This window comes from Physcomitrium patens, chromosome 3 (assembly GCF_059467195.1).
Source record: "Physcomitrium patens ecotype Gransden chromosome 3, ASM5946719v1, whole genome shotgun sequence".
Lineage (NCBI taxonomy): Eukaryota > Viridiplantae > Streptophyta > Bryopsida > Funariales > Funariaceae > Physcomitrium > Physcomitrium patens.
The window spans coordinates 2,494,899-2,522,244 of NC_143412.1; the positions used below are offsets into that span (position 1 = coordinate 2,494,899).

The 27,346-nt window shown below is 34.3% G+C and overlaps 2 protein-coding genes and 1 long non-coding RNA gene across 3 annotated transcripts; 2 read left to right on the forward strand and 1 right to left on the reverse strand.

The window, feature by feature from the left end:
* Positions 1 to 5,648: 5,648 nt before the first annotated feature.
* Positions 5,649 to 11,190, reverse strand: LOC149989471 (uncharacterized). The gene is made up of 3 exons (XR_016502378.1): positions 7,824 to 11,190; positions 7,293 to 7,456; positions 5,649 to 6,694 (listed from the first exon to the last, which is right to left on the reverse strand). It is a non-coding gene; the product is annotated as an uncharacterized LOC149989471 (long non-coding RNA).
* Positions 11,191 to 13,093: 1,903 nt separating this feature from the next.
* On the forward strand, positions 13,094 to 15,961 carry LOC112279713 (chloroplast protein FOR GROWTH AND FERTILITY 2). Its single transcript, XM_024514389.3, has 3 exons — positions 13,094 to 13,677; positions 14,547 to 14,905; positions 15,066 to 15,961. Exons 1-3 carry the CDS (start codon positions 13,330 to 13,332, stop codon positions 15,523 to 15,525), a joined length of 1,167 nt encoding a protein of 388 aa, XP_024370157.1. The 5' UTR covers positions 13,094 to 13,329; the 3' UTR covers positions 15,526 to 15,961.
* A 712-nt stretch (positions 15,962 to 16,673) lies between these two features.
* Positions 16,674 to 18,056, forward strand: LOC112279714 (chlorophyll a-b binding protein, chloroplastic). The gene is made up of 2 exons (XM_024514390.2): positions 16,674 to 16,900; positions 17,266 to 18,056. Exons 1-2 carry the CDS (start codon positions 16,749 to 16,751, stop codon positions 17,915 to 17,917), a joined length of 804 nt encoding a protein of 267 aa, XP_024370158.1. The 5' UTR covers positions 16,674 to 16,748; the 3' UTR covers positions 17,918 to 18,056.
* The last annotated feature ends 9,290 nt before the right edge of the window (positions 18,057 to 27,346 follow it).

Here is a 27,346-nt window from a genome sequence, read left to right on the forward strand (position 1 = left end):
TTGCTTATATTTTCTATCCATTCTCCATATCAATTTGTCACCTCTTCTTCTCATAAATATCTTCAGATATAAGATTTATCTCAAAATTGTACAAAATTAAAGCAATAATTAATTCTTTTATATCTTATACCTTCACCAATACTTCTATAGTTGCCATTGCCTAATTCTTTTGAGTATAATGGCTTGAAGCTTCTATTTCCTTGTTACTATAATCCTCAAAATGCACTCGTTGATTATAACTATTCTTTTCACTTGATGATTGCTTATAATAATTATTAGCCTCTTCTTCATCCTTGTATATTCTTGCATTAATAGTATGATTCATTCCAACTTCATTCATTAATTATTTCTTCTTTTAAATTTTTTTAATAATAATATCATGAAATTCTTTTTTTGCAATTCCTAAAATCTCTTTCAACATAAACTCTATCTTAGCATTTAGTATACATTCTTTTAACACCCCTTTTAAATTTTTTGTTGCTTCAATATAAGAGAGTAGTTTATAAAATATTGATTTATCTTTATCTTTTGTCTCCTTTGTTTTTTTTTTAATATTTTTGAAATATCTTTTATAAGCAATTTCTTTTATAGGTAATTCTTATGAGCTTTATTTTCTTGAATGTCTTTTGAAAGAATTTCCTTCTCTTATATTGTCAAAATTTCCTCTTCTCTTCTCTTTTCTTCTATCAACACTTCATGTTGGCTCTTAGCAATATATGGATGAACTAAAAGAGCCTCTATATGATCTTTCTAACTTGTTGCACCTTGTATTGTAGCTATAGTTTTCTATAATGCTTGCATATGCATCTCTTTTTTTGTATGGTAGAAATGGCCAAAGTCCAAAATCTAAGATTAGGTTGAGAATAAAGTTGGGCTAAAAAATCCTTAGGATAAATTAGATTGATATTCAAGGTTTGACCATTTGTAAAACATGGTTGAAATCAGATCTACAACCACTAAAACGATCACCTACGACAAAATAGAGTTTCATTTGAAGATCAGAGATTAAGATTTGAGAGGTAGGTTGGAGCTTGTTTCAAAGACATATATTAAGTGTATATAAAATTTTGTGATAATCCAACAGTGAAATTAGAAAATATTTGGATTTTGGTATAAGAACGTACCAAAAGTTGGCAGTTTGAGATTGAATAGGATTTCTCTGATATCTAAAGATCTACTAGTCAAATCAAGGTGAAATTTGGCATGGTTTTGGAAGACTTAAAGATCAAGCTATACACCAATTTTGAATTGAAGTTAACAGTTGGAGAAGGAAAAATCGTTGTTGGAACATTTGCATCAACTTTTAACTTGGCGGCCAAGTAATATTAATGTGGTTTTCGGATATTTTTTCAGAATCTATAAGTTGGATTGAAGTGTATTCTTATTAAGCACATAGAAGACTTATAATGGCATTTAAGTATAAAATTTTTCTCTAAGTGATCAGTTAGATCACTAGCTACAGTTTGCTAAAGCTTGTTGATTAAAATTAAAGTTGCAAAGAAAGTTTGAAATTTCCTAATTATTGAAGTAATAAGACAATTGAAAATTATATATGGTTGAGATTACTAAAAAGAGTATTTTTAATTATTTTGTATTGAATTTAAGTACTTTTAAATTAAAATACAAATTACATTCTTCTTATAAGAATGAAACATATTAAGATTTTTGGATATTTGTAAAATACAATGTGGCTTTCTATAGCCAAATACCTGGTGCATTTCCAAATAGGACAATACATAATACGACTCTATATCTTCATTATGATGGCAACTCAAAATAGCTTAATCATCTTCTTTTCAAAAACATGATTTGATTCTATTTCCTCTACATAACATCTTAGATACTATAAGATGTCTCTTCCATTAAATTCATCAACTTTATTAATTATTACTTACAATGTTTTGATTGCCAAAGCTTCCTTGCAAGTAATACTTTATTGTTGTTGCATAGATAATGTAAAAGATTGAAACATGCTTCTAATAGTTGAATCCATATATATTTCTTATTCTTTAATACAAACTCTAGTAGTAGCTTTGCTTAAAGCTCATCTGATAGCACCTTCAAAATTGTTATTGTTATTATCTATTAAATAAAAATAATAAAATAAATAAACTTCAATACCTCTCACTTCAAGCTTTTACATTGGATTCACTACTAATATTGTATTACATGTATTCTTACTTAAAAATGTACCAGATACCTTATTATGGAAGGTAAATAGAAATACAGCAACAATCATATCAATTCTAATAGAATCTCAAATAAAATTTAAGTAAAATTAATTAATCTTAATTAAACTTTGAAAAATTCAAAATAGATTTAAAAGAAGTTATAAAAAAACAATAAGAAGTCCTAAACTAATTGCAAAGAAAAATAACAAAAAAATCTTTAAAAAAATATAAAAATAAATCTTAAAAGAAATAATAATAATCTTTTTTAAATACTATAAATAGAAAATTTAAAATAAATAATAAAAAATTCTAAAGAAATAATAAAAATAATTTTTTTAATAAATCTTAAATAAATTTTAATTTAATTGTGATTAAAATCCTAATAAATTTTAACCAAATCCTAGGTAAAATCGTAATTAAAATTCTAATTAAATCTTAATCAAATCTTAGATCAATTACTAATAAAACCTTAATGAATTCTAAATCTTAGACAAATCTTAAATCAAATCTTCAGCAAATCCTAATCAAACCCTAAATCTTAAACAAACTCTTAACAAATCTTATAGTAAATTGAAACATCAATAGCTGATAATTGAAACATGGATATCAATTAAAAATTTTCACACTTTTTAACATCTTAGTTAGAAATATGCATAAAAAAGATTAAATCAATTTTACATATCAATTGAAAGAAATACAAGATAATCCAATTGGATATTTGGTAGCTTCATACTCCAACCTAAATGCTAAACTTCTAGTGCCAATATCTCCTTCTTGAACCATTGAATTGCTCTTCTATTGCATTCAAGTATTAGAAATTGAATCTAATATCTATAAAAAAAATCACTTTAATATAATTGACAAATTGCTAAAGATCTTAGAAACATTCATTGACCTTCAAACTCCAAATTTTGAAACCTCAATCCACAAAAAACCCTCATATACTTTAATTTAATCATTAGATTGACTTCAAAATTTACATGCATATTAACAATTAATACATCAATATATTTTCTAAATTTTACTTACATATACACCAAAAAACTCAAGAAATATTTAAATTTATAAACATATTTTTATTTCTCAAATCTTCATTCTATCAAGAATATCACTAATTTTAAAAATCCTTCAAATTTTCAATATTTATTTAAATGATATAAAACCAACACTTAAAAAAATTTCTTCTAATTTTCTGTCAAATTATATTCTTAAATATACAAAAGAACTTTATAGTTGCCATATGAATGTAGTTTTCTACCTTGGGATTTGATTTTGGCCTTGGTTGATAATTGGTCCTTTTTAGGTATTAATTTTTGATAATTTGAGGTAATTTTTGCTTTATTCTACTTTTAATTCTATCTTAAATGTGCTTGTATTAATTTCTTATTTTATTTACTTTGATTTGCCTCATTTATATCTCTACAAAGTAAATAGAAGTTTCTTCTTTAAAAAGTAACATTAAGATAAAAACTTTTACTATCTTTCTATTATTTATTTTTATTTTTTTATATTTTTTTATTAGGCTCTTTTATAATAATATTCATATTTTTATTTTTATTATATAATCATATTATCATATGATAATATTGAAGCATGTCCTTATCAAGATTCAAATTCAAGATCACTTATCAACTAAAAAAATAATAAGGTTAATTAGATGCACTCTCTAGATGATCTTATCTTACACCAAAAGGAGGAGATGTCACTTTTAATTAAAAATTTATAATTCTCTTAAAGCCAAAGCATATACATTTTTAAGCAATAAAATCAATATTAATAGTTGATTTAACTTTCATTAAGCAAATTTAGTCAAGTATGTCTTTCAATCTTTTTATTAATGATATTAAGGAAAATCCTTCAAAGTCTCATGATACTTCTAAGTTTGAATTCAAGAATAATCTACTATATTTTGAAGGGTGCTTAAATGTTTAGAAGATAAAGCTTGATTATATATTTTTCAAGCTCATCATGACTTCTAGTAGTAGGATATTTTAAATAAAATAAGACTTTGAAACTAATATCTAGAGATATTTTATGATTTCAAATGTGAAAGACAGTCAAAGATTTTGTACAATCTTGTGATGTTTGCTGAAGATCAAAAACTCCTTGCCATCAATCTTATAGACTTCTTCAGCTATTATCCATTTTAAAACAATCATGGTCTTTTATTTCTATAGATTTTATCATAAATCTTCTAATCTCAAGTTTTTATGAATCTATATTTATAATAGTAGATTATTTCTTTAAGATGGCATATTTTGTATCATATACAAAATCTATCATAAGTGAAGAAATAGCCAAGAATTTCCTTCACAACATCTATTTCTATTATGGATTGCTTAAAGATATCATATTAGATAAAAAAATTAAATTTATATCAAAATTTTGGAGAATTCTTTTTGAGTTTCTAAAAGCAAATATAAAACTATCTTTTTTGCTTTCTATTCTCAAAATAATAGAAAAATAGAGTATATAAATTAAGTTTTGAAGTAGTATTTGATGTGTACCATCAACTACTAACAAGATGATTGGACAATTCTTTTGTTATTAGCAAAAATTTCTTATAATAATATTTTATATTCTTCTATGTAATAAATATCTTTCTTTACTAATTATGGTTATCATCAATAATTTGATGCTATTGACTTTTTAAAATTTGATAATTTTATAGTGGAAGATTTGGCAAATCATTTATTTAAGCTATATACAACAATAAAGGTATAATTAAAAAAAATCCAAGAATAACAAAAGAATAATGTAGATACCTATTATAAGGAATAACCTCATTTCTTTGTTGGTGATAAGATATGGTTACTTTATTGTAATATTAAAATTATTTGTCTTTATAATATATTGGATTATCATAGACTTAGACCATTTCCTATTTGTAAACAAGACAATCTAATTGCTTAATGATTACATCTATTGGAGTCTATAAACATCCATCTTATATTTTACATGTATCTTTTGGAGCCATATAAGACAATGAATATCTATGGAAAAAGAAAAATATTACTGTCTCTTATGGAAGTAGATAATAATGAAGAATTCAAAGTAGAAGAAGTCTTAGATTTGAGGCAACACCGACCTAGATTGTAATATCTTATTTATTGGCATGGATATGATATTAGTAAATGTACATGGGAGCCAATTAAAAAATCTTATGAATATAATAGAGAAGATCAAAGTTTTTCATTAATGACATTGATCAAAATCAAAATAAAAGATAGCAAATCTTTGCTATAAAAGAAACATAATTAAAAAAAAGATTATATTTTATCTTCTATTTTTTTTTGTAATTTTTGTGTAATTGTGGCAATAAAGAAATGGAGAATCAATAGCTAGTAGATTCAACTTAAAAGCCATTATTTGCTGACTTATTAAAGAAGACATTATAATTATCATAATTTTTAAGATGACATAATAGAAATGAAGTCCTTCAAAAATAACATGTTCTTTCTCAAATCGATGGCAAGATATAATACATTTGATATCACAACTTGAGAAGGGAGTCTTAATATTTGGTGATTTTATTGGAGGTAGGAATGACTCTTGATGGCATAACAAATGTTTTATTTGAAAGAAGTTACGAAGGTCTCAATAGTGATCAAATAACATAGTAGTCTTTTTGCCTTGGAATGGGATAATATTAATGGTTGAAAGGACCTATTAACTATCTTCAAAAGAAACAAAGATTAGAATACGTGCCAAATATAATTTGTCACATCTTAGACTTTCTCAAAATATGATCATTCTTCCTCATAAAACTCGTCTTTAAAAGGGAAGTAATTTTATAGACCTGTATTTATTATAATTGTTATCTAAATAATATGAATACGTAGAAGTAGGTAAAAATAGATTAGTTTCATAATATTGTTTTAGACAATATTCATAGATTGAAATATGCATTGTTTTTCACTTTCTTCAAGAAAAGAAGAAGCAACAAATTTACAATTGAAAGACGATGATTTCAACCAAAACTTTGCAACTATAATTGAATATATATACTTTTCAAAGGAATTGTAAAAAGTGTTCTGATTGGAACTTGTTAATATACATGAGGTACCTCACAATTCAACAAAAAGAAAAAAGTCATAAGGGCACCTTTGTTCGTGCATACTAATACAAATCACCCTGAAGTCGATGAAAGTCTTTTGCAGCATAATGCGATAGTATTGCTGGAGAAAAACTTTGACTGGTAGTTTTCACAAGTGCATGGCATGCAGTGATCACCCATATTTCCCGCATACAGAATGGTAGGTTCTTCTGGAAAACATAAATTACTTCTTCCAAAAGGATTAGAATCAGCAATGGTATGAGTAAGATCTTGTCTGTTCCTGAAGGCAGAGTCGATAGGGCAAAAGACAAAAAGCGGATCACAAAGGAGCACAAAAAGGATCTGAGCATGCTTAGCAAAGCTCTGTAGCATATACCTCATGTTGTGAAAGAATTTTAGTGAAGAAGATAATGAATGAGTGCCCTCGGCCAGAGTCCTCCCCTGTACCCTGACGATTGAAGAGGAGCTGCATGATCAATATAACAAGTGGTAAGCACTAAATGATAATGTTGTGATAGAACGAAGCAACAATTAAACTCAAATGACCTTCTAATGAGTATAATGAAGGAATCTAGAATGTCTTCCAATAGAAGGAAATTCTGAGGATGACACGTACAGAATGGAATACAGAAATTTGCTTGCAATCATGAAATCGTACATAAAGACATGATTAATACAAAAGGGACCTCAGCATGCAAATTAAATACCATACCAAGCGATACGAGAATCCAAGACAAACATGAACCCGCTGCAGTAAAGAGTTCGCAAGGGATAGGAAGAGCAGTCCAAATTTCGGAACTCTGATTTTTTTTGTGTTGGTCAATAATTAAGTTTGATATTATCATGCTTACGCAGATTATTTTAATAATGACCAGCCCTTACCTAAAAGCCCTAAAAAAAGGAGGTTCATGAAAGTCCAAATTTGAAATTTGCTATACAACAAATACACTGACTCGACCAGCTTTGAAAAACTGAAGTACCACATGATTTGGCTCCAAATATCTGTAATGCAAACTAAGAAATGGACCAACACGTTCAAAAAACCATCAGACAAAAGATCATACCGTTGCTTGACGGGAAAACATATATTGGCGAAAGTCGAATTCGCAGACTCTGCCATCTGCTGCAAATTGATTCACAGGCTTACGAGTGCAGTCTGGCAGAGTTGCGCAGTCGTCACGAGTATCTAATGCTCCAAAATCTAATACACTGGCATGTGGTGCAATCACTGCAGCAAGTAGATTCAAAACTTTCAGAACCACTACAGCGTGTAATTTCTCTTTAATGAAATTAGATAGTATGGGAACAGTTAAGTGGCAGGAATATAAATAAATAATCAAACAAACAAACAAACAAAAAGAGAAAGAAAAGACCTGAATAATTGTGCGATGGTACAGGGTACAGAACAAAGGGGATAATGAAAGCGCATCCATAATAGAAATAGCTATATACTGAATGAAACCAACTATTCAAAAAAAAGTTTAATGTTCAAACTCGATAACATTTAAACGAAGTGCTGAGCTGTCACTAATGTGGACCGCCTATGTAAAAGAAAATTTAAGTTGACCACTGGACGTTCATAGAGGAAGCCCTACCAGTCTCGGTGTAAATTTGCTATAACTCATCATACTCAAGAAGTGCATCTTCTCGTAAGTTTGCCATTTCAAACATGAAGGCCAAGCTTTCCTGCAAGAAAGACATGCCACAAGGACAAAGAAACGTTCTTAACTGCAAAGTGAAAGTCTAGTCAAATTCATCGACTAAATCATTCTACACTAATGTTAAAACCCTAGACATTAGAGTAGCAAGTTGAAAATCAGGAAGAAAATAAAGCAGAGCTTAAATCGACATGGTTACAAACACGCAGCAATCGAGAGAAACATTGCTAACTGGAGCATATACACCCCAAAATACATTGCAGTGAGCAATTCTCACCTTAGCTGCAAAGAAGTCACAAAAACTCCAAGTTGGCATTGATCGATTTTCATTCAGCTTGCGGATGTCCTCCACATAATACTGTATCCGGCGGTCCATGCTATTCCGAATACACTCCACTATCTTCATTTCGACCTCCTCCCATACAGATGTGCTCGCTCCATGTAGGTCAACCCTGCAACATCTGCTCCACAAGATCAAAAAATCGATCACTTTCGGAGGACCACTAGAAATCAATCAAGTGACCATACATAAGGTAACTAAGACGAAAGATAGTTCAGTTGAGGGCTACTGTGTCTGTTGAACTAAAGAACAAAAGGGTTACGGTAGCAAATGCCCAGTTCAGCAAGCCCGATGTTAAGTACCTCTCCCTCTTCTTGGAGCTGAAGTCGCTTTCAATCCTGCTATACACCTTCTTGCTAAGTTTGAAAGCATTTTCAGTGGTAGCTTTAGAGTTGAACACAAGAAACCATTCATGATCTTCAGCCTGCACAATGGTTTTGAGGAGTGGTTTCAACAAGTTTTTGTAATCATCAAGGTCCTGCAAAATGATCGTCTAGATATTAATGTTCTCTTGACAACAAAGTTTACATCTCTTCATATACAATTGACCAACATTTCTTTATGAAGTCCATCACAAAGTCGTATCGAAGATGAATTTCCTCATTGTGATAGTACAACCATTGGAGTAGATTTACCTCACATGTCACTAGAATGACCCATACGTAGAGTCGGTGGAATTCCAAAGGCAATGGAATGTCCTCCCCGAGCAAACCTCTGTGCAGACGCAGATCAGTGCTTTGGATAAATTCCACGGATAACTTGTCAATCAGTACAAGATTTCGGGCTTTATTATTCAAGCTTGCTTTCTTGAATGGTACACGGGTCTCAAGATTTCCTTTGACAGTCTCCCATAAGTCACTAACATCCTCAACTGCACATAGAAATAACACTCGTCCACTTTAAAGAACAATTCATCTCAAAAACTTCACTCTGGTTGATTTAAAGTAATCGCTGATCTCACTAGTTACACAACAATTGAAACATGCAAAATCATGACTTGTAATCATAATAGCAAGAAATATACCATGATATAAAAAGACACTAAATAGAAGAGCTAAAGATTCAGTAACTATCACTAGTAGTACAAAAAAAAGATATTTCTTGCAACTATGGACATTAAAACTTTTCCTCATCATTAACATTAATTTATTCTTAAAACCAAGATGGAGGAAACGAAAAAATAGTATACATCAAGCAAAAAATTACATATTATTGATCTACTTGGCTACATTGAAAGATATTTAAGTAGCAAATGAAGTTGAATCCCATATGAGAGCAACAATGAAGATATAAAAATCCAATGCATCTATAGAATTACCAATTTTAACTCCAAAAATATGTCCCTCTTATGCAACAACTTATTTTATAAATATTTATTATGACTTTGTTCATTAAGGTGAAGAACAATACAATGATTGTTAAAATAAATAAATAAAAGTTAAAATAGATTAAATTACATTGTAGAAGATATTATCTTCAGTAAGTTGCTAATGGTCAAAGGATTAGCTCTTAGTATGTAAGAAGGCTAAGAAACAAGATAGATGAACAAGCAATCTTAAAGATATAGGAGATATATTAAAGGTATATTCTCACAGTAGATAAGATATATATATGGATAGTTTCAATAGAATGTTAGTTGGACATATTCATCAAAAGATGGAAGTTGTCCATTAGGGCTGCAACCACCATCTATAAGTAATGGATAATAGAAATAAGGGTTACCTTACTTTATACTCTCTTTGTGTGTAATCTTACTAATATTATATATTGTAACTTCAAAGCTTTTTTTTTCAATAGGTTATGGACCCACTCATCTTTAGTTGTAAGTTTTGAAGTTCTTTGAAGTCTTTCTTATTGTGAAGAGTAGATCTTATGGTTATTACTAATATTAAGATTTGATATCTTCTAAATCTTTTTTTGCATCTAGTTATTGATATAATTTTGCTCTTACTTATTAATAAGTACATTCATAGTCTTGGAAGTTATAAGACATCTCAGAATGATGTTTTAGAATATTAGTGTTGTGTTTCTTTATTAATTTATATTATTACTACACTAATATTATGCTTTTATGTACTAAATTTTTTAAGTGATTTTTTTATAGGAATAAGAGGTGTTTTGTGAAATTAAAAGTGTTTTGTGAGAGTTGAGCATGATTAAAGAGTGAAATTTTTAGTTTATTCATAAAAAAGTCAGTTTAGGTTTTTAAAGCAGTAATTTCTTTATCTTAATAAAATGACGAGTACAATTGCCAAAAAAGACAATATGTTAAAAAACAAATTTCTCTAGCTACAATAAGGACCATGTGGTTGGAATCATGTACAATACCTAATAAAGATCTTATTCTTTCCTCAAGTCTCTCACTTTGTTTTATAATAGATGTATATTTAGAACCTAAAAATCATAAAGTCTTTGCTTTATTAGATTTATAAGCCTTAACTTCTTTTATAGACAATGACTTTGTCAAAAAATAAGAGATATCATTAATCAAGAAAACTAAATTTGTACATCCAAACTCTTACTAGTAGATACAAGAGCTTTCATGCATGTAACAAAAGAAAGGTCATCTTTTGCTATATATACCACATCTATTTTTGATAGAAGAAAGACATCAAGTGATTTTTTTTAGCTAATATCAAGATTTCTAAGATGATTCTAAAAAAAACTATAAATATTCTTCTAAAGCATTGACCTTATGATTATTCAATTGATTTGGAAGAAGAGCTCAACTACCATTTGAAACAATCTACAACTTATCACAAAATAAATTGGCTATACTAAAAGAATACATTGACAAGAACTTGGCTAAGAACTTCATACGCCATTTAAAACCTCCAATAGGAGCTCCTATCTTATTTGTGAAGAAAAAAGATAGATCTGAAGAAGATCCAAACTATCATAGATTAGAAGATTTCAAGAATAATAATAAATATATGATGTTTTTGGACTTTGCCAATTACTATTAGATCCTCATTAAAAAAAATAAAAAAATAAAAAAATAAAAAAATCAAGTTGCAATTCCACTTATATGTTTGAGTTGTAAAGACAAACTTGAGTGGAATAAAGAAGCTAAAATATCATTTGATCTTTTGAAGAAGAAATTTACTTTTGCACCAATCTTCTATTGCATCAACTTTTTTAAGATCTTTTTTTATAGAAATATATGTATTATACTCTGTCTTGAGTGCAATATTGTTACAAATAGAAGCAAATAATAAACTCCATCTAGTAGCTTTCTAATCCAAGATAAGTAGCAGAGATCAACTACAAAATCTATGATAAAGAATTTCTTACAATTATGGATTCTTTTTAGAAATGGCATCATTATCTAAAACAAAATTCTAATTTAATCATTGTATATACAAATCACAAGAACCTCAAGTACTTCATATTAGCATGGCTATTGAATTATTTCCAAGCTTATTGAAGCATGTTCTTATCAAGATTTCATCTTTAACTAATATAAATCAACATTTATTGTTGATTCAATCTTTATCAATCAAATTCAATCAAGTATGTCCTGTGATCCTCTTCTCATAATATCAAGAATACTTTTTCTAAGTTTCATGATACTTTCAAGTTCAAATTCAAATTCAAAAACAACCTACTCTATTTTGAAGGTTGCTTATATAGTTTAAAAAGAGAAGCATATTTACGTATTCTTCAAGCATGTGATGACTTTTCAGTGATGGAACATTTTGGATACAATAAGACTTTCAAGCTCATATCTAAAGATTTTTAGTGGCCACAAATATAAAAGGCCATAAAAGACTTTGTATAATCATGTGATATTTTTACAAAATCAAGAATCCCTTCTTATTGATCCTATAGACTTTTCTAACTATTACCTATACATGAACAATTATAGTCTTCTATTTCTATGGATTTTATTATAGATCTTTTAAGTTCAAATTTATATAACTTTATATATATGATCATAGATTGCTTCATCAAAATAACATATTTTATACTATATACAAAATTTATTTCAAGTAAAGAAACAGCCAAGCTTTTTTTTGATAATATCTATCGCTATTATAAATTGCTAATAGATATTATATCAAATAGAGGGACACAATTTGTATCAAGATTTTGGAGAACCTTTTTTAAGATATTAAAGAAGGATATATAATTATATTAGGCTTTTCATCTTCAAACTAATAAGCAAATGAAACGGATGAATTAAGTTTTGAAGCAATATTTGAGTTATACCATCAACTATCATTAAGGTGATTGAACAAATCTTTTGCTATTGGTAGAATTTGTATACAATAATTTAGTACATTCTTCCACTCAATTAATACCTTTCTCTTTCAATGATCTATTATCTTTATTCTTCAGAAATCGCCCATAAATTCATCCATCCATCCCCTCCGTCCATCCGTCCGTCCGTTTGTCGGTCTATCAGTCGGTCGTCTCACTAATCTTATTATCGAGAGTGGATTTGCCAACGTGGCTATCCAATGCACGATACCACGTCATCTAACATTGTCCACGTCACCGGACGCAGTCCACGTCATAGGGCTGGCCGTGAAGTTGTCATGCCACACACACGCTCACGCTAGCTCCCCTTGTGCCGGACTACGGGGAGGTGATGAATGCTTGGATCTTGACACCAGATGATTGCTACATCTACGAATCCACCCTCGCTCCGATCATCCAATCTCTCACCCCACAGCCCCCCCTCTCTACATAATCAACGTGTCAAAATTCGTCCGAAATCAGTGTTGTGTGCAGCTCCAGGGCAACCCTCCATCTTGGATTGCGTGAGACCTGATCAACGGAGGCTAAGTCTCGGGGGGCGAGGCAGTGAGTTTCCGTTGTTTAGTTGGGTGGGTTTTTGGGTTTTGGTTTTATATTTTGGGGAGGTTGTAATTTGGAGGGTTGCTTGGTATCGTCTTTCATGAGATGGGTCGAGGGCAGCAGTATGTTACGAAACTGCGCCACTAGTGCTGAAGCAATACCTGTGCGCTAAGTGAGAGTGTTCCTCATGGGTGGTGAGAAGGCAGGGAGTCGCTAGTCGTTGCATCTTTGGCGTTTTAGAACGAGAGTTGGTGGTACGCACCAGTTTCGTCTCTTGGCTGCCAGGAGCTTTCTGCAACCATGACGACTTGTGTAAGCAATATGTTGTCCCTAGTTTCCTCCAGCTACCAATGTCGCAGGGCGAGAGCTGAGGCAGAGGAGAGGGTTTTAGTGCGTGCGGGTGGGCGTAGCAGCCGCAGCATTCTGTTCTTTGAGGGTAGGTTGAATCTTCGACCAACTTCTTTCGAAGTAGCTGCATTAAGGGGCAGTGTAGGGTTACCAATTCTCTCTATTCGAAGGAAGAGGACGGGCCCGAGGGTGTCGGCAGCTTTTGTTTGCAGTGCCGGCGCGAGTGGTGGGCCTCCGGATTCTCAATCCTCAGAGGATGCGCCGAAGCCTAAGCAAGGTGTCAATCTGTTGCCTAAGCTGGTACTATTCTACTTCTCCTGTGCTTTCTCCTGTACTTCTGAATCTGGGGTTTTCTTGAGAACATGCTATGTGGAACACATAATTGTGGACAATCGTAAAGGGCATCGCATAATCTCTGTTTATGTATAAAGGTATTAGGGGTTTGTGATTGGCAATGCTGGTGTGACAAAGTTCGTTTTAAAGAGGCTTTTGAATGAAATTATGATCATTCCAGACTTCCACTATATTGGCCTTGAGTTTCTATTTTCTGGTATTGGGTTCTAAAGAGAAAATATGTGCACGAATTTTAGTTAAGAGATATACTTCCCATCCACAAACCTTGCTTCAAAGATTATGGATCATTCGGTCCTTTATACAGAGCCTTATCTATTACCTGGAAGGCAATATTTGTTTGGTTGTTGATTGCTTGATTCTTTATCTTTACATTCTCGCATTCTTTTTACCTTCCTCCAAGAAAAATGTCAAATCTACGCTTTCAATCTGCAAGATGTATGATGCATGTTTCCAGATTTGAGATTATTGTTACCCTCTCATCCTTGTGACGCATCAATCGTTGAAGTGCGGATCTGCTGTTAAGATCCTCTATACCCTGATGCTGGTGCTAGTCAAGGCAGAACTGAACGTAGTCACCGCATCAAAAAGTCAGTGAGCCGCTTGGTACTCAATGAAAGTTGTGGCGGTTTGCTTCTGGTAAATCATGAATTCTTAATTGGCAGCCCTAAACGCTCACACTTGTGTTGAAGAGAGATAGGTAATATTCGTTGACAAAGTACTTGTGAGCAGCATTCTGGATGATGAGTACTTAAAATGTCTATGGAAGTGATGTGACTGAAATGGAATTAATGTTCTGTTTTGTCTTGCCTACACAGCTTCGGAGACTTCTTCCAGCTGTAGTGATCGGAGTTGCATCCTGGTTAATAAGGCATCCAAGCATCGCTGTTGCGAGTGTCGAGGCTCCAACTTTCGCGGTTGGAGGGGAGGCTGCTCATGGAGGGGCTTTATCCAGGGATATCGCCAAAGCCGGAGGAGGGTTAGTAGCAAGTGCCTGGACTGGACTGGTGGCAGGTACTCTACACACGTTAACAGGGCCTGACCATTTAGCCGCTCTTGCACCCCTTTGCATTGGTCGATCTAGACTGCAGAGTTTTTCGGTGGGTGCTCTATGGGGCTGCGGTCACGATGCAGGTCAAGTCATTTTCGGCATCATCTTCCTTCTACTAAAAGACAGGTACGTCTTTGTTAGATTGATTTAAGCTGGTGTACTCACCCTTGCATATTTTTACATGTACACATACACACATGAAAACAGTTGTAGTTTTCTGACGTAATCACCTTCCCTCTCTACCGTCTGCACATTCACCTTTATTGCATCTGTATTTATATTGCAGGTTGCACCTTGATATTATTCAAACATGGGCTGCCCGTGTAGTGGGTCTCATGCTGATTACTGTAGGAGCAACGGGTCTTAAAGAGGCATATGAGATTGACGCAGCCGCTCCAGTTTTGGCTGAAGGAGAAATGCCTGCCGTATCTGTAAAGAAGTCAGTCGGTCCAGCTACTTTCATCACTGGTATCGTACACGGATTACAACCTGATGCACTCCTGATGATATTGCCTGCGCTATCTCTCCCATCACGAGCTGCGGGGGCGGCATTTTTAGGTATGTTTTTGTTGGGTACAGTTTTGGCTATGGGCAGTTATACCGCTTTTGTTAGCTCATTGAGCAAAGCGCTGCAAAAGCGTGTACCGAAGATCAATCATCAGCTCTCTCTAGGCTCTTCCTTAGTTGCCATAGCACTCGGTATTGCAGTTTTGCTCGGAGAGATATTCGGTTTCAATATTTTTTGAGTTCGCTTACTTCTATTATAATGTAGAGATCTGTATTAGCTCAACTTTTTTTGCGAGGCGAACCAGCACCAGCCCGCTTATTGAAATCTACCGGAAGCAGACATGAAGGTCCCTCTCACGAGGCTGTTCCACGAATTTCAGTCTAATGATATTCTTTCACCTTACAAAATTCGGCGTATCCAATAATTGACAAAATACATCCCGACTTAGACCATTTGTTTGTGTCTATACATAATAGTTGTCCGAGATTATGATTTTTGAAGGTCTTTAGTTTGTATCTACTTCGATCACAATAAGATATTTGTGGTCCAGTTGCCATGATAGTTGGCAGTTTCCTCTCTCAACTATTATTAAATGTAACAAACGTTAATTTGTGTCAGTAATGTCAAATTGCGAATGTGGTGTAACGCTGTCCACAAACCTGCTTTTGATTCAACACCTAGTGAAAGTTACTGATAGGAAAGTTTTCATCGTGTAAATGTTTAGAATGATACTGTTTGAATGGTAAGTCACAACTTGCGTTGCGTAGATCGTAGGGATTCCACTGATTACGTCAGTTATCTAAGTAACTGTTTCAAGTGTAATTACAAGTAACAAAGCCTTGCCATGCACTCGCAGTAATTGAAACTACCAACTGTGAATTGTCACAACATGGCCAAATCAATCGATCAGTGCATCGGTTTACAATATCGATCTCTGATTTCTCTTGTCTTGACGCTGTTTCAAACTAGACTTCCAACTATACGACTAGACCTCCATCTCTCTTGGTAAGAAAGTGGATCAATTTTGAACCTACTAACCACTCCGAATCCACAGCCGTGGGTAAGGAACCTATTTCAGAAAATATTTCATTCAAACTCAAGTATGCACTTGAAAACGTTTGAACAATTCCAGAAAAACGCATGTAATTTCAAGATGAATGAATGCTTTTGAATGCACATCGGTCAAATGGAACTCGTCCTCTTCGACCTGTGGGTTATTCCACTTTTCATCTCAAGAGCTGGCGACCATAGGCTTCTCGAGAGCGTGGATCCCTTCCATTGGATTTCTGATTCGCCACCTTATCCAATCAATGGCTATGGCTACTTGTGATCTTAGACGTCGTTACATAAGATTGGCGTTTGCTCAAGAAGCTGTCAGCCGGCACTTCCTCTCATAGTTTTCTCTTACGCCTCTCCGTTCACGTTGTATATCCCTCTGTTATTGAGAAATCCGTAGCAGTTATGGCCGCCGCCACCGCGATGCACTCCACCGCCCTGGCTGGGCAGAGTCTGTTTCAGCCCGTCAATGAGCTCTCCCGCAAGGTCGGCAATGTCGACAGCCGCGTCACCATGCGTCGAACCGTCAACAAGTCGGCTGGCAGCGACAGCATCTGGTGCACTGAAAATCCATATGATATTTCCCATTCATTGTTTGGTAATATTGATAGTAATTGTGTACATTCTGCACCGTTCCGTCTATCAGAGCTATGTAACTTCAAGTTTCTTTTTCACTGTTAGAAATTCGCGTATTATATGTTCAGAGATCTATTACCGGACGTACGTAAATAACGAATTACTTTGGCACCTGTTGTGTTGTCGTCCAAACCCCATTAATTGTACAAATTCTCTTCCCAGTAGTCCAATCTGGGACTGTGTCGTCTTTCCATCGCTACAACTGTGATTCTCTCAGTACTCATCATCGATTGGAGAGTGTAGAGAATGCAGCGCATTGTTGAGAGTAGTTTCGATGTTGTCACAGGTATGGAGCTGACCGACCCAAGTTCCTGGGCCCCTTTTCCGGCGAGACCCCGTCGTACCTGAACGGCGAGTTCGCTGGAGACTACGGGTGGGACACCGCTGGACTGTCGTCCGACCCCGAGACGTTCGCCCGCAACAGGGAGCTGGAGGTGATCCACGCCCGGTGGGCCATGTTGGGGGCTTTGGGGTGCCTGACCCCGGAGCTGCTGGCCAAGAGCGGCGTGAAGTTCGGCGAGGCGGTGTGGTTCAAGGCCGGAGCTCAGATCTTCAGCGAGGGCGGGCTGGACTACCTGGGCAACCCCAGCCTGGTGCACGCTCAGAGCATTTTGGCGATCTGGGCATGCCAGGTGGTGCTGATGGGAGCCGTGGAGGGGTACCGTGTTGCGGGAGGACCTCTGGGCGAAGTGACGGACCCCATCTATCCCGGAGGGTCGTTCGACCCCTTGGGTTTGGCTGACGACCCCGACACCTTCGCGGAGTTGAAGGTGAAGGAGATCAAGAACGGGCGATTGGCGATGTTCTCGATGTTCGGATTCTTCGTGCAGGCGATTGTGACCGGAAAGGGGCCACTGGAGAACTTGAACGACCACTTGGCGGACCCCGTGGCCAACAACGCATGGGCCTACGCCACCAACTTCACCCCCGGGAACTAGATTTGTGAATGAAAACAAGATGAATGGCACCGTGCGAGTCAGAGCTTCTAGATTGTATATAGTGACAAGTTTTTTTCATGTCTCTTGTTCTTGAATGACGATCGGCCATCGATTTACAGCCGGATTGCGGTTCCTCTTACGTGTTGTCTGTGCCATGAGTTGTTTGAACGTTCCAGTTTTGTATGATGTGGTGTTTGAATTGGTCTTGTTAGCGAACACTCTATCATTGTCTACCCCGACATGGTCATAATTGGTTACATTTTCCGTGCTCCTTAGCACCATTTTCTGTGGGCGTTGTACAGTTATCATCTCAGTAGGGAACTTGGGTCGGTCAGCTCCATACCTGTAACAACATCGGAACTCCCAACTATGTGCTGCATGCGCTACAGTTTCCAATTGACGACGAATACTGAGAGAATTACAGACCTAGCGATAGAAGGACAACACAGTTCCAGTTTCAAATGCTGGGAGCAGAGTTTGTAGAATGAATGCGGATATTGAACACTGACACAACAAGTGCCAAACATTCGTTACAGTACGTGCATTCGGTTATGGAGCACTCGACAAGTAATAGTCAACAGTAGAGGAGAGTTTTGAAATGAAATAACTCTGATAGACGGAATGGGGCATCTACCAGAATAATAATAATAAGAATGCAACCTCATCCAGAATTATCTCTTTTAGAAGAATGTATCTTTCCCAGAAGAATCTGCCATTCTGTATGCGGGAAATCTGGGTGAGAACTACGTGTCATGCACAAGTGAAAACTACCAGTCAACGTTTTTCTCCAGCAATAGTATCGCAAAGTGCTTCAAAAGACTTTTATCGACTTCAGGGTGATTTGTATTCGTATGCACAAACAAAGGTGCCCTTATGACTTTTTCTTTTTGTTGAATTGTGAGGATACCTCCTGTGTATTAGCACGTTCCAATCGGAACACTTTTTACAAGCCAGGGTTGATGAATTCAAATAACCTTCGGCGTGACGGTACTGAAAGAAAAACCACTTCATCACTACTTTTCTGGCATGTGGTTCCACATGCGAATAGTTTGGGGTCGGTCGCAAATACAAAAGTGCAGTAGTTACTTTAAAAAGTATTGAGGCCCCGTCTATTTGACAGATGCCATTCGCATGAACTTTTGAATTGTTGCTGCAGCTCATGCGGCTGGCAGACTTGATTGGATTTGATCACAACATTGAGACAAGCCCTTGCAATAGGTACACAGTTCATTCACTTGAATCTGGGATGAATTTTGCATCTTACTGGCGGATCCGTTTTGGAGTGTCTGGTCGGATTATCTCATCTTATTTTGGAGATCACGATTCTTTATTCATTATAGAAATCCGCTTAAATGATTACAAATCATAAAAGTGCCAAGCACCGATTTTTGCAAATTTCTGTCATTGTAACCATGTTTTGTCACTAATCGTGGATTAAGAAGATTATGTTGTTTGTAGCTATGCTTCAATGCTCACACTTGGAACATGATCACTTGAGAAGTGCAGCGTTGAGCATGTTGTCATGGTCTAGGCTCGTATGGCGTCTCCACGTAAAACGCCAGATCTTGGCAGGCTTAGAAAACAACTCTCTTTCACCCAGGTGTCCTACTCCCTGAAGCTAAACTTTGTAGGACATCTCTTTCAGTTGGTAATCTAGCTGAGATGCTTGATTTGCGCCGACTTTCTCTCAAGGAAAGTTAAGAAGCATGGCCACAAAAATGCCCGTCCAACAAATCACGACACCCATTTTTTATGGATTAATTTTATTTTTATGGGAGATTTAATTTTATGGTGTCTTCAAGACTCATAAAATTGCATGAAAAAATTGCTATCTGAAAGAATCAGTTAGTATTGTTGTATTAGTACTATTACAGCAAATATTAGAATACATGGACAATTCATAAGGTACAAAAGATCAAGACCCTAATTGCCAAACAAAAGCCACAGCTAATATTTGCCTTGTTTTGCCACTATTTATCGCCTTTCACTCAATTTGAATTGATATTGCCATGACTATATATCCAGAGACACATTTGCATAATTGGCGGCACCTCATTCTATAATTCAAGTTGAGTGTGTTCAAATCTATTTGCTGACATTTCTAGCCTTAACATTGCTATAGTTGTTGCCTACATTATGTCTTTCTAATTGTATACCAAAAAATTCTTTCACAAGCATTCTAAATTGTTGTCATAACTTAAACCTTGCAAAATTGATACATATTTGTCCGAGCTCTTTTTTGTTTCTCTACCATATTATTAATTTGTTTTATTTTTTCACTACTCAATCCATTAATGACAAATTTGGTTCTAAGTCTTCCAGTTCTTTTTCTTCCATTGTTTGTTTTGTGGCAAGTAATTTGGCAAAGATGGCACAACTAACCACCAAGACATAGCCACCGTTCTATGTCTATAAGGCATTGATCCAATGAAAGTCAGTCTTTGGCACTACTTGGATAGAGACAATAAATCTAATAAAGTATTACAATCACCTCTAAAACAATGTGTACATCAATTAGTGTAATGAAATCATCTAAATATTCATCTTTGATGCAAAATATCCCACTAGTATTATCAAAAGAATCAAAGTAGAATATTTACCTCAATACTTATATTTTCTTATTTGGCTAGAAATTTGAAGGTGTAGCTACATGGAACAAGATTATTTGTAAGCATCTTTGCCTAGACATTGAACACTTTGTAGAAAGAGTGCATTAGGACAACTACAAGTACATCTTCTAGCTTGAACAACAATATTTGAAGCCCATATTTACATGACTTTGAAGCATATTGAATAAAAAAAATTTTGCGACAAAAATAATCACATTTAGGAAGATTACTTATAGGTATACTTAATGGTATATAATGGTAAAAATATTAACTATGGCATAATTGTTAAAAAACATCTTTGTATTAAATTTTTCCACTTCAATTATAATCCACACTAGTAACCCTATTGGTCCATTTTTAACCTTATATATCTATTGCAATCTAGTACATAATTGTAAACACAGTATACCACCTTGATTATGGCCTATAGTTGACATACATAAAAAATTATGCGAGAATTGTGATCAATGTAAGCGAGGTATAGAGACATTGGATCAATGCAAAGAATTGTGCTAGACATGCAAACTATTCAAGCAAGAGGCAAAAACATTAGATCAATGTGATGTAAAAAAATCTAAAGATAATCTAATTATTTGCAATCTACAATAAACCATTATTTAAAATATTTTATTCTTTTTAAGAACTAATGAAAAAATACGTAATAAAGCTATTTCAAACATTGATCAACTTGATATATTTTACTAAGGATAATGAAGATTATGCAATGTAGCTAGCAACTGTCAATGAAGGGCATGAAACAGTATATATTGGATATGATAGATTGTACTTTAAATTTTTTCACATTATATGGTTGGATCAAAAGACAACAATACACCATAAATTAATACAAATATACTATTTGTGACCTTTAATAATCTTTAGCACTTACCAAAGACAAGCTCAAAATGGCCTAAGGGACAATTTTTGCTCACAAAGCTATTCTCTATATTACATACCAATAAATTATGACATTGGAAATAACTAACAAAAAAATTAGACAATATTAAGTCAAACTTCTTGCCACAAATGCATAGTTGTGATAAAAGATATATGAGGCTAAAGAATAAAGAGGGATGAATGTTAAGGAATTAAAACAAAAGTCTCAATAAATGGAACAAAAATGCCTTCATACAAAGGTCGCTCAATAAAATTTTGAAGCCAATTGCATTGGTTGGATTTAAGAGGTAGTACTTATTATTGCTTTCAATGCAATTTGATTAATAAAACAAAGTCTTAATATTTAGCAAGACAAAGAAAAAACATTCATATAACTATATATGATAGATATGATGAATAGGTTGGAATTAGTATACAAAGATAAAAGATGGAAACCAAATAATATGATAATGGAGGAAAAAATTTGTAAATACACCAAGGGATTGATTGACATATCCATGCAATAAACCTTAAAATTCCTAAGACATAGTCTATAGTCTATGGTTCTATCATTCTTGATCATAATTTCAAATATCAAAAACTTATATGGATATGATTGATACAAAAATAGATGTTTTTTTTATAGTCTTACTTCTTAATTTTAGGATATGTGAGGTCAGCTACGATAAAAAGAAGTTGTTGATATTGAGAAAAAAAAAATTAAGATAACAATGATGATAAGAAAAGTAATACTACTAATTAAGAAGCAACGGTGTCGTGTTGTAACATGAGTATACTGTGAAAATATAAAGAAAGAGGACTTTTATTAATGTTGAGTTACCTCGAATATTGGGAGCAATGATCAATTCCAGTGCAAATACTGAGAGGCTAGGTTTAGTCACCTCATTACAGTCAGTTGGGGCTTACTAAAATGCTTCATTCGATTCCAATAATGGGAGTCAGCAGAAAGGAAAAGGACCAATTCAACGACGGGTGAGCCTGATTCGAAGAGCCAATTGGATCCAATTTCAAGACATCCAATCCGAGTCCTCTTACCCAATATGAGACCTGAATTGGTCGGGCAGCCCAATGCGGTCCAATTGCGGGAACATCCAGGTCTTACTATAGGCCTCTTATCCAATATGAGACCTGAATTGGTCGGGCGACTCAATATTGTCCCGATTACGGGGCTCCGATTTTGTTTCAGGCTGTTCTGTCCTTTGTGCTGTTCCGGGGACGTCCTTTCGGTAAAAGGATCTCTTAAAGGTAAAAATGGAGGAGAAAGCTCTGACGATGGAGCCAATTCTAGATCCAAGACGGAAGGAGCCAATTTCGGATCCAAGACGGAAGGAGCCAATTCCGGATCCAAGACGGAAGATTGAAGAAATTCAGAGGCTAGGGTTTGAAAGAGGGGAGAATTAGGATTAAAGGGGAGGAAGGTTAAGAAATGGAGGGGGGGGGGTTTTTTTCAGATCGGGTTTTTTCGATCGAAGAGCTAGCTTCAAGCTCTTTTCAAGGTCACTAGTTTGGTTTCATTAGGATTTGTGAGGGGAGAGTAATCGCTGCTCAAAGTCAGTGTTTATTTTGGTGTTTCGGATTTTATATAAAACATTGATGGTTTGCATTCTCAATCGGTTTGTGCAAGTCGTGTAGCATCTATGGATCAAAATTTGGTATTTTTTGGATAGTTGGGTGTGCTAAGTGTATACAAAAATTTGTGTTAATTTAACAATGCAATCAAGAGATATCTAGGTTTTAGTACAAAGGGTTGTCGGAAGTTGGCAGTCTAGGGTTGGATAGGATTTCTGTGATATCTGAAGATCTACTAGTTGGATCGATGTAATTTTTGGCTTGGTAATAGAAGATTTGGAGATCAAGCGGCTATTCAATTTTGAGCTGGAGTTAACGGTTGACAAAGGAGAAATCACTTGTGGAGTTTCTACATCAAATTTCAAGGTTGCGGCCGAGTGTCATCAGTGCGGTTTTTGGACGTTTTCTTGCAATCTGTAAGTTGGGTTGGCCTGAAATTTTTTGAGCATATAGAAGGCTTATACTGGTATTTGGATGCAAAATTTCACACTAAGTGGACGGTTGGATCAAAAGTTACAGCTTGTCAAAGCTCATTGGCTAGGATTAGGGCTTGTTAAGAAAAACAAAAACAACTTAATTATAAAAGAAATAAAGCAATTGGAATATTGTATGGTTAAAATGACTATGAGGAGTGTTTTTAAATACTTGGAAATTGATATTTCAATTATATTCTTCATACATGGATAAAATCTATTAGGATTTCTTTGTTATTTACAAAAACAACTATACCTTCCACAGCCAGATACCCAGTGTATTTCCAAACAAGACAACACGTAATACGACAACGGTGTTGTGTTACAAAATGGCCAATAGGTGAAAGGATGAAGAAAATATCATATCTTTGAAGAACTTATTTCAAATATATTATAAAAAAATATCTTCAAAAAATAAATAATAATCAAGAGATAAAAAAATTAAAGATGCTAATGATGCCATTTTACAAAATAGGCTTCTATTCACTTTGTAGGACCACAAATAGAGCAAAATAAGGTAGATTAGAAAAATAAACAATATAGTTACTTTTGGAAAGAAGTTAAGAGTAGTTTGTGATAAAAATTACCTTAGAAATCTAAGAGTTGTTATCCAAAGAAGACTAGTGTCGTATTACATGTTGTCTTGTTTAGGAATGCACCAAGTATCTACCTATGGAAGGTGAGGTTGTGTTTTACAAGTATCCAAGAAACCCTAATAAATTTCATCCATATGAAAAGAATATAATCTGAATTTCAATTCAAAAGTGCTAAAAAATACTCTTCTTAGTAGCCTTAACCATACATAAATTCCAATTACCTTCTTACTTTCATATTTAAGCAATTTAGATTTTTCTTATAAGCCCCAATCCTAATCAGTGAACTTTAATAAGCTATAACATCCAATCTGACCATCCACTTGATGTAAAATTTTGCATGCAATTGTCAATGTAAGTCTTCTATATGCTCAAGAATTTTTAGCCCAATCCAAAATGAAAATTGTGAGAAAACCTCCAAAAATTGCACTGATGTCACTCAACCAACAACTTGAAAAGTGAAGCAAAAACTCCAATGGTAATTCTCTTTTTCCAACAGTTAACTTTAATTCAAAATTAGTTTGCATCTTGATCTTTAAGTCCTACAACACCATGCCAAATTTCACCTTGATCCAACTACTAGATCTCTAGATATCATAGAAACCCTACCCAACCCCAAACTGCCAACTTCTGAAATCCTCTTGTATTAAAAACTAGATATCACTAAACCACGCCGTTAGATTATCAGAGAAAAATTTATACACTTAGAAAACTTAATAATCTAAATAGTATCAAATTTTGAACCGTAGATGCTATACCAATTGCACGAACTAGCCAAAATTTCTAGCCCTAATTATATTATATAAAACCCAAATCATCAATATAAACCCTGACTTTGAACAACAATTACTAAGTCCTCAAAAATCCTCTAAAAACAATCCTTACGCCTCTGAAAAGAACTTCAAGCTAGCTCTCAAATCTTATGCTTCGATCTTCAAATAAATTCCTATTTTGCCCTAGGCCATTGTTTTAGTGGTCAAAGGTCTGATTTCAACCCTGTCTCACAAATAGTCGACCCCTGGGTTTCAATCTAACCTAACCTAAGGATTTTTTAGCCCAACCCTACTCTCAACCTAACCCTAGTACAAACAATACTAATTATTTACCTCTTCTAACCTGATTTTATCAATTTATGGTCTTTCTAAGGTAGTAGAAGAGTCTCTACAACCTAAAAGGTAAAATTATTAACTAACCTTCAACCTACTAACTATTAAAATAAGAAAATAACCTAAGAGGCTTTTATAAAAGCCATGTTTAGATACCACAAATTATAATTGAACTAAGATAATTAGATATTAATTAGAACTTGAATTTTGATTATAATTTCACTATATAGTTGCATTACATCACAACACCAATTACCAACCAGGGTCAAATCAGATCCCAAGGCACAAAACTAAGCCTTGACAATGATTCTAGAGTATTTTTAGAGATAGAAGAATAGGATTTGGAAGGTGACTTGATGGAATTTCTTTGAGTATTCATTTGAAGTGATTTGATTGTATATTGACTTTGTAAGAACTTTACAAAATTAGGGTTTGTTTTGGGTGACTCTAGATTTGTGAAATAAAATAAGTGATACTTTTTGGAGAATTTCATAAGTTTGGAAATAGATCTAAATGTGAATTTTTTTGGATTTGTGGGTATACTAATGCTTGATAAGTGCTGTGAATTTGGATTTGATCAAATAGTCAGATTGAAAGGCATAAAGATTTTTGTGAGTTATGGTGTCAGAATTTAGAATTTTGAGGACAAGTAAGGTTTTCTTAAATATCTATTAATCCACTAGTTAAATTGAAGCAAATTTTTTCATAAGGATAGTTAACTTGATTTCTAACAAGTATATAAAGTTTGAAAGTGAAGTAAAGTTTCAATCAGGATAATTTGCTCTGAGAGATTGGCATCTAGGTCAAAGAAGAAGGTTAGCTAATATTTGAGTACATTTTTGAGGTTATCATCTATTTGATAATTTTGATCCTTTTCAAAAAAAAATTGTATTTGTTGTCAACTTAATTATAAAGGGTGTGAAAAATTTAAGTTAAAATCAACAGTTGTCACGGACAAAGAAATATAGACTCGAGATCTAACAAGAAGATCAAGAAGAACTACCAAGAACTAGATTAATCAGATGAATACAAGAACAATACCAGAGACGTGAGCTAGAACTTCAAGAGATGTATTGTCGAGACTGAAGAACTCTTCAGCCTCGATTCTAATATATACTCCTATTTAAGAAGCTTCTCCAACAACTTCTACCAACTAAGAAGCTTCTAGAAGGTTCTAGAAACTTGTCTCTAGACGGTTCTAAGGACTATGTCCCTAACATCTTCTACTAATTAAAGAGCTTCCAGAAGGTTCCAGAGACTTACTTCTAAAAGGTTCTAGAAACTTGTCTCTAGAAGGTTCTAAGGACTATGTCCCTAACATCACCCCCTCCTTTAGCTTCAAGGTCTCCGAGAAGCAATGTTGTTGTTAATCAGTACCAACGCAAGAAAATGAAGATCTGTTGCATAACGTCTGCTATGAACTTCAACTGTTGTTCACGAGGCAAGTGGTTTATTGGCCCTTGAAGCCAACGGTAGTGGCCCACTCCTTCAACTTCTGATCAAGCATGAACTTTCGTGTCCTCATTGTGAAATTGTCCTGCAAACACGCCTTCTGGCTGACCATCGTAAGCAGGCTCGGACTCAAATACAATCACCAGTGATCGGTTACTCGGTATCCTCTGTCGTCGTCATGATATAGGCGGTTCTTCATCTCAGGGTCGCCTTCGTGAGCTAGTCGGTTGAGATAATCTGATTAGCATAGTATCTATCTCTTGGCTATCCATATCAGAAGACCAAATTATGGATACTAAAAAAATTCTATTTTATCTTGGAGAAAATAACTACATCAACTATGAATTTTGGTGGTGCTCTCCCCCTTTCTTATACTCTTGGGTGAGCAAGCTTCAGAAGGAAGCTATCATTGAACCAGCTTAGGTTTATGAGGATGTTGTTGATGAAACTCCTGTACCTTTTGAGGCGCATTGGCGAGATTTTCAGATGGCTCCCACGTTCGCTCATTAATGTCGTAGCCGCACCAATGAACAAGATACTCCAACTTGTCCCACCTTCTCCGTAAATCCAACATCTTTTCAACCTCGTATTCCTCATGGTTCTTGATCTCAATACTAGGTGGCGGATATTGCACTCTTCTAGAAAAAGACGACTCTCGATAAGGCTCCAACAGAGAAACATGAAAGACTGGATGTACCTTCATAGAAGCCGATAATTCCAGACGATACAC

What these genes read in the sequence shown, in the direction of transcription:
- LOC112279714 (XM_024514390.2), top strand. Translation starts at nt 16,749, where the DNA reads ATGGCCGCCGCCACCGCGATGCACTCCACCGCCCTGGCTGGGCAGAGT. An exon ending in GCTGGCAGCGACAGCATCTG is followed by an intron (nt 16,901 to 17,265) that starts GTGCACTGAAAA and finishes ATGTTGTCACAG; the next exon opens with GTATGGAGCTGACCGACCCA.
- LOC112279713 (XM_024514389.3), top strand. Translation starts at nt 13,330, where the DNA reads ATGACGACTTGTGTAAGCAATATGTTGTCCCTAGTTTCCTCCAGCTAC. An exon ending in TCAATCTGTTGCCTAAGCTG is followed by an intron (nt 13,678 to 14,546) that starts GTACTATTCTAC and finishes TTGCCTACACAG; the next exon opens with CTTCGGAGACTTCTTCCAGC. An exon ending in TTCCTTCTACTAAAAGACAG is followed by an intron (nt 14,906 to 15,065) that starts GTACGTCTTTGT and finishes TTTATATTGCAG; the next exon opens with GTTGCACCTTGATATTATTC.